At 41.9% G+C, this 15,747-nt stretch overlaps 1 protein-coding gene across 1 annotated transcript; it reads right to left on the bottom strand.

The window, feature by feature from the left end:
* Positions 1-2,771: 2,771 nt before the first annotated feature.
* CLDN2 (claudin 2) lies at positions 2,772-5,636 on the bottom strand. Its single transcript, XM_037137624.2, has one exon. It carries the CDS (start codon positions 5,452-5,454, stop codon positions 4,759-4,761), a length of 696 nt encoding a protein of 231 aa, XP_036993519.1. The 5' UTR covers positions 5,455-5,636; the 3' UTR covers positions 2,772-4,758.
* Between the last annotated feature and the right edge of the window lie 10,111 nt (positions 5,637-15,747).

Raw genomic sequence — 15,747 nt, 5'->3', positions numbered from 1 at the left:
GGAAAACAGTATGGAATTTCCTCAGAAAACTAAAAATGGATCTGCCTTTTGACCCGGCAATTCCACTGCTGGGATTATACCCTAAGAACTCTGAAACACCAATCCAAAAGAACCTATGCATTCCAATAGCAGCACAATTTACAATAGGCAAGTGCTGGAAGCAACCTAAGTGCCCATAAGTAAATGAGTGGATCAGAAAACTATGTTACATTTACACAATGGAAGTCTATGCAGCAGAAAGAAAGAAGGAACTCCTACCTTTTGCGACAGCACGGATAGAATGGGAGAGCATTATGCTAAGTGAAAGAAGCCGGCCATGAAAGAGAAATGCCATATGACCTCACTTTTAATTGGACCCTAATCAGCATAACTAACAAGTGAAATATAACCAGGGACATTGAAATTAAGAACAATCTAACAGTAGCCAGAGGGGAGGGGGCAGTGGGGAGAAGGGTTTTCAAGAATTACTATAAAGGACACAAGGACAAAACCAAGGGGGAGTGTGGAAACAAAGAAGGGAGGTGGATTTGGCTGGAGTGGGGGGAGTTATGGGGGGAAATGCAGAGAACTGTAATTGAACAACAATGAAGTAATTTTTAAAAAATGAAATGCAGCAGTATAGACATCAAGGGAATGGGCACTGTTCAAAAAGGAATGCCCCACAATGTTATCATGGCAAAACTGGAAGATTCTACAATGTCAACCAGCATGCAGTGGGCACTGCTCTGAATAAACAAGTTAATGGCCAGAGCTGAGATAGCTTCCTGAAATGTGTGAAATAAAATGATCAGAAAAAGAAGGAAGCCAAAAAGAAATGTACCTAGGTTTAACTGAACAGTTAGCCTGCTCCACCCAGAAAAGCATACTTTGTGAGAACCAATGGAAGGGAGCCTAAGTGGGGAACCCATTCCTTATGAATTTGTGGCATGATAAGTGAAAAAAACAAACAAAAAACAACACAGAAAAGCTTTGTACTGATTTTTTTTAAAGAAAGGAAAGAGGAACAGTACTTGATATCTTGCTCCTAGCATATCTCATCAGTTTAGCTCTAATATACTCTTATTTTAAAAAAGCAGGGCGGGGGCTGGCTGGTGTGGCTCAGTGGATTGAGTGTCAGCCTGCAAACCAAAGAGCTGCCTGTTTGATTCCCAGTCAGGGCATTTGCCTGGGTTGCAGGTCAGGTTCTTAGCAGAGGGCGCGCAAGAGGCAACCACACATTGGTGTTTCTCTCCCTCTTTTTCTCCCTTTTCGTCCCTCTGTCTAAAAATAAAATAAATAAATCTTAAAAAGAAAAAAAAGAAAGGAGGTCCTCCTAGGTCAGCCTCTTCTTAAGATGAAGGGAAGGTCTGTGCCCTGTTTCCTTCAAAGATCCTTAGATTCCAGTAGCAGACAGAGGCAGAGGGCTGTAGGAACCTAAAAAACATTAGGTGCTCTTATACCTTCTGAAGAGAATCTCAGACCCTGAGGGAGGTTTCCAAGTTTATGTTCAGCCTCTGACACTCTGTGACTTTAAGGAAGTTACCTCTCTGGGCTTAGAGTTTGTTTCCTGTAAAAGATCTGTTTCATTGGGGTATTTGGAGCATGCAATAAAATTGGTGGACCTGAAAGTGCTTTGGGTGCAGGTGGTGAGTCATCACAGCCCATACTGGACTGCTGCCCACTCAAGCATAGCAGAGTCAGTTAGGTAACCCCATCTTCTAACCTCCAGTGGCCCCCAATCAAGGGCACATAGGTTCTTGGTGCCAGACCAGAGACCTGAGCTCTTATTAAACTTGTATTCATAGACCCCTCTCTCTCTATGCTTCTTCCTACCTGCAGCCATTCCTTCTAAATATACTTGGATATTGGGGTCTTAGCCTCTGCACTGAAGAAGGCCCACTTCAGGAGTGCAATGATAGTAGTGCCTGTATTACAGGCTACTGCGTGCTGAGGCCCACTAGTTTCAGGGGCTGGGTAAGGTAAATCCTGTGAGGCCCCATTCTGGTCAGTGTTGACACAATATCTTCATGAATTGGGCTTTGTTAATTCCAAGTGAATTTGGAACAGGGCCAAATCATTGGTTTCCCAAACCCCCAAACCTCTAGAGTTAGGGAAATTGGAATTGAGGTGTTGTGACTTATTCAAATATAAACTTCACATCTCCCCTGATGGGACAGTTAGCTGGGTCCAGGCCAGCATGGCAGGAGGGGCAGTACCATGAGGTATACTAAGATTCCCCTCACAAGAAACCGGAAGAACCTACATGTCCCCAGTGTTACCTTGCTGGCTATAAGTTGTTTCTCTTGGGCAGCTTGGGATCCTGTGGTAGGTTCTTCCAACTGTCTAAATATTGTTGGACCATCAGCGTCCTATTTTGGGAGTCAGGAGACTGGTGCACTAACACCAGCTGCATGATTCTGGGAAAATCTCATTAAGTATGTGGGCCTTGGATTTCCCATCTGCCAAATGGAGACTATTAGATCTATTTCACCTTTCTTACAACAATGATTCAGAGAATTAAAGGAATAAACATATAGCAAATTTAGTAAATAACTTAAATGAAACAATTATTGTGAAAAGAAGGATCTTTGGGCAAGACGAACAGATTAAAGTTTCACTGGGGAGGAAGGGGTCTTACTTCCTTAATATCTTCAGAAAAGTCTAGACTTTTCTATTCACCCAGTGGGTAGAAAGACCAGTTTCCATCTTTATCCTATCCTTAGCCCAATTCTCTCCCTCACACCTGCCTTGTATGAGCCCCTTTGAATAAATAAAAACAGTTATTCAATCAACAAATGTTTATTGATCATCTACCATATGTCAAGCACTCTTACAGAATGTCTTTATTGGTAAGTCTTGAGGATACATGGAGGTTTAAGACATGGCCCCTACCCCTCAAAAGTTTACAATGTACTTGTAAAATCAGATATTCACACATGAAAATAAAACTGCATCAAAATTGTGAATGATAAGCATTAAAGAAGTGATTTGTACATTAAGGGGGGAGTAGGAGGGGGACAAAGTGGCCATAGGAGGTTCATTGAGGGAGGTGGTACTCAACAATTTGTTCAAACATGAGGAAAACTTGGCATAAGGGATAAGGCTTTCCAGTCTGGAAGAACACTTTAAATACAGGCAAGGAAGTAGAAAACATGCGAGTATACTGGAGACAACCAGTGGGCCCCTTCTGTTGACACTGAGGTTTGAGGACATGTTTTGGTGTTTGTTAGAAGTTGGTCATGCTTAGGCTGGTGAGGGAAAAATATCTTTGGTTTGTTATGACTCTAACCCCCATCCCCACCCCAGAGGAAATGGAGCATTTTCAAGTCTTGGAGCTGGAACCATCTGGCTGGGGACCAGTCTGTACTTTCCCAATTCACCTGTAATCCCAGAAAGCTGCTCAGCTATCACTCAGATCATGGCCAAAACACTCTGGGCCTGATTACTGCATTCAGAAGCCCTTGGATAACTTTTGGCAACTTTGGAATGTCTAGTGAAAGATGTAGGGGAATATGAAGGGTGACAGGAGGCCAACCTTGTGCTGTGGTCTTTCAGCGGCTATGTAGTGTGCTCTGTGGTAGACCCCTGGGGGTCTAATCTCAGACTTTGGGCTGATTTTCTATTATGCTTGAAGACTCTCTGGGGGTCTGACTTTCTGGCCCAATAGAAACACATGCTGAAGCACCTCACACATCCACTCAGCTTCTTAGATACAAAGCCTTTTATTCTTTCTTGGGCAGCAGCATCAAGGAGTGATATCTTTTGCAGTCCCCCACAGCTCCCACAATGTCATCTCCCAGCCAAGGGCCATCTCTTGAGAAGTTAGTTTCCCATTCCTAAGGAAACCATTGTGTAGGGCCCTTAGCCTTGTTGTTTAGCAGAAGGCCAGGTCAAGTGCGCCAGAGGGAGGCAAGAACTTTAGTGAAAGTTGGAGCTGCAGCTTCTGAGGTGGTTCCTCAATGGAGTAAGAGTCTGCTGCTGCCTGGAGCTTTCCACCATATCTTCTTCCCTTGTGCTTTTTTCTACCTGTGGGATAGATCCTTAATCCACAAGTGTGAGGAAATTCTGAGAATTGCTCTAGCCGGTGGTTCTAGTATTTTTGGGTCCTCAGCTACCTTCCCTCCTTCTCCTCCTACATCCAGTTGCTCTCTGTTCCCTCAGTACAGTGTGATGGCTCTATTTCTTTTTACACACAAATCAGTCTGGACACTGTGGAATCATAACAAGAGTGGGATGGAAGCTTCAGGGCCCATTAGTGGCCAATCATTTTATTTGGAGGGAAGTTTGAGAAGGAGGTTAGAGTTGTCTTCATAAAAGCCACCACTACTCCTTCTGCCAACTCCCAGCAATGAGCTGAGAGCCAACCTCAGTCAGAGGGAGGGTCTTTGATCACAGAAAGGGTTCAGCCTGTGGGATGTAATTAGTAAGTTTATAGATGCATTGGCAGGTAAAGCAAAGGGCAGATGGGAGTTTGTGGAGTCTGGCCAAGAGTAGGGGAATGGGGAGTTGAGGGTTGGGGGACTCAGAGTCTGGGGTGGGGGATCAAGGTGAAGGAAATGGAAAAGGGTAGTTGGCATGCCTCTTAACAGTTCAACCTGGATACTGTCTCACCAGCACCCATTTTTGCCTTTTCTTGATCCCATGGCCAAAGTCAGTCTATCCCCAGCAGCACCTTCTGACATGATCCAGTAGGAATGTTCCTCACCTGTGGCCCTGGCAGAGCTGTCCACTGGTTCTCACAGACCTAGCCACCCCCCCCCAGCTCTGGCCCCTCGTTCTTCACACATACCCTGTCAGGTTGTAGGAGTTAAACTCATTCTTGATTTTTGGCAGTTGATCAGGTCGTGGAGAGTTCCTAGTAGTAGTGAGGGGCTGAGCCTGGTAGGCATCAAAGTAGCTGGAGCGATTTCCCTGGGGTGAGCAAGAAAAGCAGAGGATGACTCCAGCTACCAGGGAGAACAGGGAGGAAATAATGCCCAGGTAAAGAGCCTCTCCAATTTCAAATTTCATACTGTCAGGCACCAGTGGAGAGTAGAATTCCCGTAGGATCCCATGAAGATTCCAGGCAACAGGAATGAAACTCAGGAGACCTCCAAGGATGAAGAAAACTCCACCCACTATCGCCACTCTGTTCTTGGCTCTGGAATCCTGGCAGAAGACTGTGCATCTCATGCCCACCACAGAGATAATGCAAGCCAATGAAGAGATTGCACTGGATGTCACCATCATGGCCTGTGCAGCTTGGATATCAGGGGGCAGGCCTAGAAGGGTGCTGTAGATGTCACACTGGGTGATGCCTGTGCTGTGTGTGGCACACTCCATCCAGAGTCCTTTCGAGAATCCAACTGCAGTCACAATGCTGGCACCAACATAAGAACTTGTTCGCCAGCTGGGAAGCAGCATGGCCACGAAGGTGCCCAACAGCCCCAGAAGGCCCAGGATATAGCCTATAAGTTGGATGCCAAGAGAGGCCATGTCAGACCTCTCGGTACAAACAATTCTCAGTAGGATTGTCTTCAGGGCTTGCTCTCTTGTGTTCCAGCTGCAGCTCTTGCTCCTTGAATCCCAGTCTCTATTTCCTTGTTTCAGAGTGTCTCTGATACACTGACTTCTCTTCTCCTTACAAGTGACTGTGAATGGCCACAGGCAGGCTCAAGGAGGCATCTAGAAGACCTAAAAAATCCATAAACCAGATTAAATATTGACTAGAAGGTTATGAGAAACCAGAAAATGCTGGGTGCCTTTTGACCTTTGTTATCTTTAGAAATAACACACGAAAAAGGGGAAAAAAAACTTTGAAAGTGGAGCCAAAACTTCATCACCTCCCACATAGGCACATGACTTAGACTGGCAGCCAGACAAAATCAGGGACCAGACAGGTGGTTGCTTTCTGAGAAGGTAGTGATGGCAGTGGCAGTTGTGGTGGTCATGTTAATTCCAGGTTGGAGTTAGTTGGAGCAGTTCCATATCCAAGGCCTTATGTTTAACACATTGCCCAGCAACAGTGTCACAGGGCCCCTCAGTTGCAGACTGAGGCCAAACTCCATGAGATTGACCAGGAGGAACACGTCCTAGGATATAGCCTTAGACTACGGGTTATTAGAGGACCCTTGAATTTTCAAGGGCCTAGAAAGCATTGGTTTAGCTTTGGATCTCTGCTCATGGTGAAAATCTACTCCAGGGCAGGTTGGGGCAGGCAACAGGTTCTGTCTATACTCTAAGAGTTCAGGACCTCCAGGACCTCCCCAAACCCCCTTCCACAGGCTAACATCAAGCTTCCTGCATATAAAATACACCCAGACATTTCCCATCTGTTCTCCTAATAGATGGCCACAACAGCCCCTGACATCTCAGATGATGTGGGAGGACTCTGGAGCAAAGGTTATTCTAGGGCGTGGATGGAGACCTGATATTCCCTGTTAGGGTAGACAGAGGAAATAGAAGCTGAATAGAGGACTTCTGTAAGTGGAAGACATCTAAGTAAATCCTTTAGAATCTCAGAGCCGTCCATGATTTTGCAGTGTTCAAGGAGCCCCTACTCTTGCCAGGGTTCAAGACACTAAAGGTCAAAGACACATCCTTCCTCCCATCCTCTGCAAGACCCTCCTGCCCACTGACTTTTCAACTCACCATAATCTGGCTATTTCATTTTAGCCATCTTCAAAATTTCTTCTTACCTTACCCATCTCTCAAATGTGATTTTTCTTCAGACGTCCATTCTTTTTCTCAATCAACACTTTGTCCCTGAGCACACTTATGCACCCCCCTGATTTAATCTCACACTTATTTACTGGCATTCCCCAATCTGTATTTCCAGCATAAACTTTCCCTCTGAGCTTCAAGACTGCCAAAAACTACCTATTTAAAGTGTCCATTTGGAAATCTCACAGGCACCTCAAATTCAATGTGTTTATTTTTTTAAATGTATTTTTAAGATTTTATTTTTTCTATTTTTAGAGGAAGGGGAAGGGAAGGAGAAAGAGAGGGAGAGAAACACCAGTGTGTGGTTGTCTCTCCCATGCCTCCTACTGGGAACCTAGCCTGCAACCCAGGCATGTTCCCTGACTGGGAATTGAACAAGTGACCCTTTGGTTGGCAGGCCAGCATTCCGTTCCCTGAGCCACATCATCCAAGGCTCAAATTTAATGTTTAAAAGAGAAATCATCATCTCTTCCATTGCACCCCTACAAAAATAGTTCTTTCCTGGGTTCCCCATGGACAGAGAATGATATCTCTATCCATCTCCTTGTGCTGGACCAAAATTGTGGGAGTCATTCTTTACACCTCTCTCACACTTATCCCTCACTCTGTATTGTCACTGTCTCACCAGTTCTACCTCTTGACTATACCTCAAATCTGAGGATCTACCTCACCATCCTCATTGCTTCTTCCCCAGTTCAGGACTTCTTCATGCTCTCTCCCCTGGACTTCCTAACTAGTTTTATTTTTAATCTTTACTCCTCCAATTCATTCTTTATGCTGTTGCTAAGGTTATCTTTCAACACTTTAATGTGATAAAGTCAATACTCTACATAAAACATTCTAGTAGCTTCCCACCATGTAAAGAATAATGTTTAGACTTATTTGTATTGTATGACCTCTCAAGCTTTATCTCTTGTCATTCTCCTCCTCTTACTCTATGCTCTGGCTGAACTAAATTACTTTCAGTTCTTCAATCAGATCATGTTGTACTTTGTTTACAAACCTGAACCTAGGATGTTCCTTCTATGCAGCATTCCTGGCATTCTTCTCCCTCTGTTTAGCGCCTTCCATGCTTTAGCGTTCAGCTGAGGTGTCTCTTACTTTAACCAGGGTCAAGTGTCCCTCTTCCATGCTCTTACACTATCATGTGTTTACTTACTTCTATCATAGCAATAAGCATAATAGAAGCACTTATGTAGTGTTTCCTGTGTGACCATTATAAGCACTTCACAAGTCTTAACTCAATTAATATCACAATAACGTTTTGTGGTACAAAAATCCCTATTATACAGATGAGAAACTTGTTTAAATTTCACGTTGAAATCCTTATTCTCCCCTACTACTCCATGAGCTACTTAAAGCCAAAAACTATATCTTATTTGTCTCTGTATGTCAGGTGCCTTAGAACACCCAGAGCGGTGGCAGAGGGATAAAGAAAGAGATACAGACAGAGAGACAGAGAAAAACAAAAAGTTTCACCATTTTATGTGCTGTATATACATTTGTTGAATATCTTGTCTCTTCAACCAAACTCTAAACAATTTGAGGGAGGAAGCCATGTATTAAACTTGTTGTGCCTCTGCAATACTGGGTACACAGTTGATAGTTAATGGTATTCATCCATGGTGGATATGACAATGCCAATGTTGATACACAGTAGTACAGAGCAGGGGCCAAGAAACATTTGATAGGAGGTGGGAAGGGAAATTTAGTTTGAATCTCAGCTCTGTCACTTACCAGCTATGACCCTGTGCAAGTCCTTTCCTAGTATTGGTTTTCTTACTGCTAAATGGGGCACAATTCCCGATCTTGACTGTGCATCCCACTGGGCCTTCAATGCTGCCTGGAAATCCTTCTGCATCTCCCTGGTGAGCATCTCCAGGTGACTACTTCAGAAATTCACTCTTTCTGAGCAACTCTAAATTTACCCCTTGCAGATATTACCCTATCCAGAGCATTCTCTTTGCAGCCAAGATTCTTAAGCAATCTGGTTAATATTGATGTCTCTACTTCTTCTTTCTCCAACTCACTTCTCAACCCTCTGTGGTCTTGCTTTTGCCATTAGCCCTGCATCAAAATTATTCTCACTAAGATTACCAACAATTTCCTTATCCAAAAATCCAATGGTCATATCTCTGTCATCTCACCTTGTCTCTTTCCTTCATAAAGCTGTCTTCTCCCTTGCTTTCTGTAACACCACTCCCAGTTTTCCCTGTCCCTCAAAATGATTCTCCTTTATAAGTTCTTCTTCTTCGGCCTATTTTATAAATCTGAATATCCCACCCAATGTTTCATTGAGACTTCTAGATTTTTCATCATTTGCATTCTCCATGGGTGACCTTATCCACTCTATCTCTATGGCAATGACTTCTAAGTCTAGACTTCTAGCACAGATCTCACTCCTGAACTCAAGATTTGTATATTAATCTGCACTTAGAATGGAATGACCCCAACTGATGTTTTAATGGCACTTAAAACTCAATAATTGCAAAGCTGAAATCATCTGCCCTCTTCTCTGTGTACCCCCAAACCTTCACATAGTGTTCTCTATTTCATTGAGACTATCACTCATTCAATAACTCAAGCCACCCTTGATTTCTGACTTCTTTTTGACATAGAGTCATTTATGAAGTCCTACCATATCTTCTGTCAAAATACATCCTGAATAATCCACTTTTTCCCCATTTCCATTGCCTAAATTCTAGTTCAAATTATGCAACTATTATCTCTTGTCCATTTGGAAATCTTGTAGGCACCTCAAATTGGTCTCCGTAATTGCACTTTTGCCCTGCTTCTGTAATCAACTACCCACCCACTAGTCAAGGATCTTTCTCCTTTTTTTTCTAACAATTTGAATTATGGTATTTATTTCCACTTTTTAATATCTTTTTAAAAATTTTTATTTAGTTATTTTTCAAATACAGTTTTCTGTTTATTTCTCCCATCCCAGCCCACCCCACCCCATGCACCCCACCTCCCTCCCATTTCCACCCCCTTAGTTTTTGTCCATGTGTCCTTTATACTTGTTTCTCTAAATCCCTCCCATTTTCCCCCTTAAATTCCCTCCCCTCTCCCCTCTTCTTGCTGTCCCCTTGTTCTCTATTTCAGTGTCTTTGTTTTTATTTTGCTTGCTTGTCTGTTTTGTTGTTTAGCTTCCTGTTAAAGGTGAGATCATATGGTATTTGTCTTTCACTGCCTGGCTTATTTCACTCAGCATAATGCTTTCCAGTTCCATCCATGTTGTTGCAAAGGGTAGTAGCTCCTTCTTTTTCTCTGCTGCATAAATTCCATTGTGTATATGTACCACAATTTTTGGATCCATTCTAAAATGGAAATCATAAGTGCTACCTCACCTCTTTGTTATGCTTTAAAATGCTTCAGTAACTCTTACTTGCTTTCAGGTTGTTAAACTTTCTAGCCCAAGAGGCCAGGAAAGTCCTCTGTTTTCTGACTCCTGCTTTTCCTCCCAGCTTCAAGCCATACACACACTCTCACACACTCTGGTCATACCTGAATACATGTGTTTCTCTGAATTTGCCTTTCTCTCTGATTCCAAGCCCTTAGGCATGCTATTCTACCACCCACCCTTTGCCTGGCTAATTGTTAGCCTTTCTTCAAGATTCCTCTGTTTGAAACATTCCTTGGACCCCCTCTTCCTACCTAGGCTGGGTTAATACTTTTCCTTTGTACTTCCTACCTATGTCTGGACTTTGGATGAATGTTGGGGAGCTACTTTGAATTCTTTGGGGGAAAGACTTCCTGCCTTGCAGAGGAGCAGTTCCTGCTTCAGCCCTTTTGGGATGGTGGCAGAAGAGCCCAGCTTGAGTTTCCCATGGAATTCAACAGTGTCCCCAACAATAGATTCTCCCCCCAGGCCCCAATCTTGACTTAGCTGAAGTAAGTATGAAAGTGGTTTGTCACAGAGAGGAAGGCTAAGTCAAAAATACCATCAGTGAGGTATGGAATCTCTAAAGAATCTGACTTAGCATAGCTGGGCAGGAGGAAAAACAAGTTGTTGAAGCTTATTCAATTGGGAGAAATGGTCCAATGCAGGTCAGCTTTCAACCATGGCCAGGAATGCAGGGTTGGACAAAATGGCAAGTGGCTAGGTGGTGGTCCTGGCTAGATTCTATTTATGTTTGTGTGATGAGCAGTAGATGGTTTAGAGAAAGAATACTGGCCTGAGAATCAAAACACCTTGGAAATTCCTATCATTGTGAGCTGGCATGAGCATTTTTGTTCTTTTTTTAAAAAAGATTTTATTTATTTATTTATTTTTACAGAGAGGGAGAGAAACATCAATGTATGGTTGCCTGTAGCACGCCCCTTAATGGGGATCTGGGCCGCAACCTAGGCATGTGCCCTGACTGGGAATCAAACCTGCAACCCTTTGGTTAAGAGGCAGGCACTCAATCCACTGAGCCACACCAGTGAGGGCTATTTTCTTTCTTTTTTGGGGTGGGTGGGTATTTTATATAATATTTAATGTATTTTTTTCTAGTACCTTTTAGTCCCCTTATACCCACCGTGAACAATCACCACACTGTTGCCCATGTCCACGAGTCCTTCACCCTTTTTTGTTCAGTCCCTCTACTCCCTACCCTCCCCCCAACACTAGCTGTCATCCTGCTCTCTATGAGTCTGTCAAAAGAATGAAGCTGAGACTAATTGGCTCCAAGATAGACAGTATGGTGTGGCAGGAAAAAAGCCTGAGCTTTGGAGTCAGACAAGGATTTGAATTTGCCTCTGCACTCTCTAGCTGTATGGTCCTGGGAGACTCACTTTAATTTTCCACACTTTAGTTTACTCATCTGTAAAATGAGAATGACACCTGCCTCTCAGTGTGGTCATGGCAGATAATAGGTCCTCAACAAATGCTTAACTGTATTCTAAGCATATTGATGACATAAAGGATAGAGTGAAAGTCACACACCAAAATGTGTGTGTCTTGGTTCTTCCTAGAACATGTCCAGGAAGTCCCCTAACATCTCCAGACCCTAATGTGTTCCTCTCCGAGATTTTGAGTCTCAAGTAAGGTAATGGGGACAGAAGCCACTTTGACAAATATAGCAGACTGAACAGCTGTTAGTAGAAGCAGGCAGCTCTAGAAGAAACTCCTCTCTGTGAGGAATCCTCCTAGAAGTCAAGACCTAGCTACTTTGGAGTAACAGAGAACTCTAAGCCTTGCCAGCTGAACTTGCTTTCTGGGCATAAGATTCACACTGTCCATGGCCCAAAGGTTGGGCAAGAAGGCTTCATTTAGCAGTTTCTAAGTTAACCACTTATTTCCTGGATACTTGCTCCACTAGTCCCTCTATATCTTTCCCAAGAGTTTTTTTAATGTAACCCATTCTTTGAGAGCATCCTTATAAGACTGAGGGGGACAGGACAGGTGAGTGTCCACACTCAAGGAAAGACCTTATGTAGCATTTGGGGGGTGATGGAAGCCACCACAACCCTCTTCTGCTAGTCCTTTTTCCATCCCTTGATCTCATAGCCCACCACAAGAATCTGAGACACTTGCTTTCCTCACTGAATCACAGCCCCAGGTGCTGAGGCCTGTAGTAAGTGGTGAAGTCATTCCTTTGAAGCCCTAACTTGTGGAAAATTTGTCCTTGGAGCTGTTCACCTTCCTTTCTGTATCAATTGATTAATGACAGCTCAGGGAACTGCAACTGTATTGAGAGAATTTCTAAATTCTTTAAAAATAAGTTTAATTTTTCTTTTGTCAAATATTAATTGACTATAAAGGTATAGGTTTATTTCTAGGCTATCTGTTCTATTCTATTGATCTATGTGCCTGTTTTTATGCCAGTACCATGCTGTTCTGATTACTATAGCCTTATAGTAATTTTTCATATTAAGTAGTGTGATTCCTCCAACTTTGTTCTTTCTCAGGATTGCTGCTGCTGCAGAGGGGTGGGGGTGGCTTTTGTGGTTCCGTATAAGTCTTTGAAATATTTTTTCTAGTTCTGTGAAATACATCATTGGAAACTTGAGAAGAATTCCATTGAATGTACAGATTGCTTTGGGTAGCATGGACATATTAATGATGTTAATTCTTCCAACCCATGAACACGGCATGTGCTTCCACCTATTTGTATTTTCTTTTATTTTTTTTTCTTTAGTGTCTTGTAATTTTCCAGGTACATGTCTTTTATATCCTTTGTTAGGTTTATTCCTAGGTATTTTGTTCTTTTTGAAGTAGTTGTTAATAGGATTGTTTTTCTAAATTTACCTTTCTGTTAGTTCATTATTGGCGTATAAAAATGCAACTAGCCCTGGCTGGTGTAGCTCAGTGGATTGAACGCAGGCCTGAAAACCAAAGAATCACGGTTCAATTCCCAGTCAGGGCACATGCTTTTGTTGCAGGCCAGTTCCCAGTAGGGGACACACAAGAGGCAACCATACATTGATATTTCCCTCCCTCTCTCCTCTTACCCTTTAAAGATAAATAAATAAAATTGTTTAAAAATACAACTAATTTCTAGATATTAACTTTGTATCTGGCTACTTTGCTGAATTCATTTATAAGTTCTAGTAGTTTCTTGGTGAAATTTTTGGGGTTCTCTATGTACAATATCATGCCACCTGCACATAGTGACAGTTTTACTTCTTTCTTTCCAATTTGGATGCCTTTTATTTATTCTTCTTGTCTGATTGCTGTGGCTAAGACTTCCATTACTATGTTGAATAAGAGTGGTGAAAGCAGACATCCTTGGCTTGTTCCCCCAGAGGAAGTAAGCACATACAATGGACTAAATAATTTATTCAATAATTGATTATGGGAAAATTGGACAGATACATGCAGAAAAATGAAACTAGATCACCTTCTTATACCATGCAGAACAATAAGTTTAAAGTGGATCAAATACTTAAATGTTAAACCTGAAACCATAAAAATCCTAGAAGAATACACAGGCAGCCATTCTTGGGCATTACTCATGGGGAGTTTTTATAGGGTATATCTTCCCAGGCAAGGGAAATCAAATAAAAAAACAAATAAATGGGACTTCATCAAACTAAAACGTTTTTGCACAGCAAAGGAAATCATCAACAAAATAAAAAAGACAGCCCACAGGATGGAAGATGTTTGCTGCTACATAAGATAAGGGGTAAATATCCAAAATTTATAAAGAATTTACCTAACTCAAAACCAGAAAAACAAACCCAAGTAAAAAATGGGCGAAAAACCTGAAATGGCACTTCTCCAAAGAGGACAAACAGATGGCCAATAGACATAAGAAAAGAGGCTCAACATAACTAACCATCATAGAAATGCAAATTAAAACCCCAATGAGATACAATTTCACCCCTATTAAAATGGGTATTATCACTAAATCAACAAACAAGTGCTGGCAAAGATGTGGAGAAAGTGAAACCCTTTTGCACTGTTGGTGGGAATGCACACTTGTGCACCCACTCTGGAAAGCAGTATGGATCTACCTCAAAAAACTAAAAAATGAGCCTGCCTTTTGACTCAGCATTCCCACTTCTAGGAATGTAACTGAAGGAACCCCAAACACTAATTCTAAAGAACATAAGCTCCCCTATGTCCATTTCAGTGTCATTTACAATTGCCAACCTATGGAAGTAACCCAAGTATATCATCAATAGATGAGAAGATAGAACTCTGGGACATTTACACAATGGAATACTACTTGGCCATAAAAAAGAAAAAATTTACCCTTTGCAACAGTATGGATGGACCTGGAGAACATAATGCTAAGTGGAATAAGCCTGTCAGAGAAAGACAAATACCATATGATTTCATTCATATGTGGAATCTAATGAACAAACTGAACTAACAAGGAAAATGGGGACAGACTCATAGATGGTGAGCAGGATGATAGCTATAGGAGGTTGGGGGTGGAGGGACTGACAATAATGGAAAGGGGACATGGACAACAGTGTGGTGAATAGTGGGGATGGAGTATAAGGGGGCTAAATGAAAAGTGGAAAAATACAATGAAGATTAAATCTAAATAAATAAATAAAAATGTTTAATTTTCCCCTGATCATCAAAGTAAAGCACTCTCATTTTTTAAAGCTAAAACATTCAGAAAGGAAGAAATCAGAAAACAAACATCACCTACAATCTTCACAGCTAAAATACTGTTAATATTTTGGTTCGAATTCTGTTTTCAAAGAGGATACTTGAAAAGAATAATGTCTCTATCCAAAGAAGGAATTGCCTTTGCTTTTATTGAGATATAATTGACATAAAACATTGTATTAGTTTTAGGTGTAGGAAATAATGATTTGATATATGTATACATTGCAAAATAATCACCACAGTAAGTTTAGTTAACATCCATCACCACATAGTTACATTGTTTTCTCTTTTTTCTTGTGATAAGAAATTTTAAGATCCACTGTTTTGGTAACTTGTAAATATACAACACAGTATTGTTAACTCTTGTCTCCATCACTGTACATTACATCTCCAGGATTTATTTAACTTATAACTAGAAGTTTGTACCTTTTGACTGCCTTCATTCATTTCACCCACCCACTCCTACTCTATTCCTGCTTCTGGCAGCCATCAATCTATTCTCTGTATCTGTGAGGTCATTTTTTTTTTCAGATTTCACATATAAGTGAGATCATACAGTATTTGTCTCTGACTGGCTTATTACACTTGGCATAATGTGCTCAAGGTCCATCCATGCTCTCATAAATGGCAGGATTTCCTTCAAAGAAGGAACTTCTGATGACAGACTTTTAGACCAGTGGGGGAGAGTTATTTAAGGACTTGAAGGGGAGACATTATGACTTCAGTCAAATTTCCTCTCCTGCTTACTCCCTGAACCTTCATGCCGAGGAAGGCACTGATCTAGGTTATGAGGGGGCACCCTTTCCAATCCTGCTTAGCCACCTCACAAGTTATACAGAGGGTTAAACTGTAGCTCTCTTCTTCCCATCCTTGTATCTCAGCCCTTTTGCCCTCAAAAGCACCATTCAGAAAATATTATCTGATTTGGAAAGTGCTTTTAGCCCTGTAGTTTCAAAGACTGGAAACTTTGTGGTAGCCTTGAGGAAACAAACACTACCAACTCATGTACT

Source organism: Artibeus jamaicensis, unplaced genomic scaffold (assembly GCF_021234435.1).
Source record: "Artibeus jamaicensis isolate MK-2021 breed Jamaican fruit bat unplaced genomic scaffold, CSHL_Jam_final scaffold_461, whole genome shotgun sequence".
Classification (NCBI taxonomy): domain Eukaryota; kingdom Metazoa; phylum Chordata; class Mammalia; order Chiroptera; family Phyllostomidae; genus Artibeus; species Artibeus jamaicensis.
The sequence above is the reverse complement of the archived record's forward strand: the minus strand, read 5'-3'. Positions and strand labels throughout refer to the sequence as shown.

Excerpts from the sequence above, each read along its gene's own strand:
- CLDN2 (XM_037137624.2), bottom strand. The coding sequence starts at position 5,454 with ATGGCCTCTCTTGGCATCCAACTTATAGGCTATATCCTGGGCCTTCTG.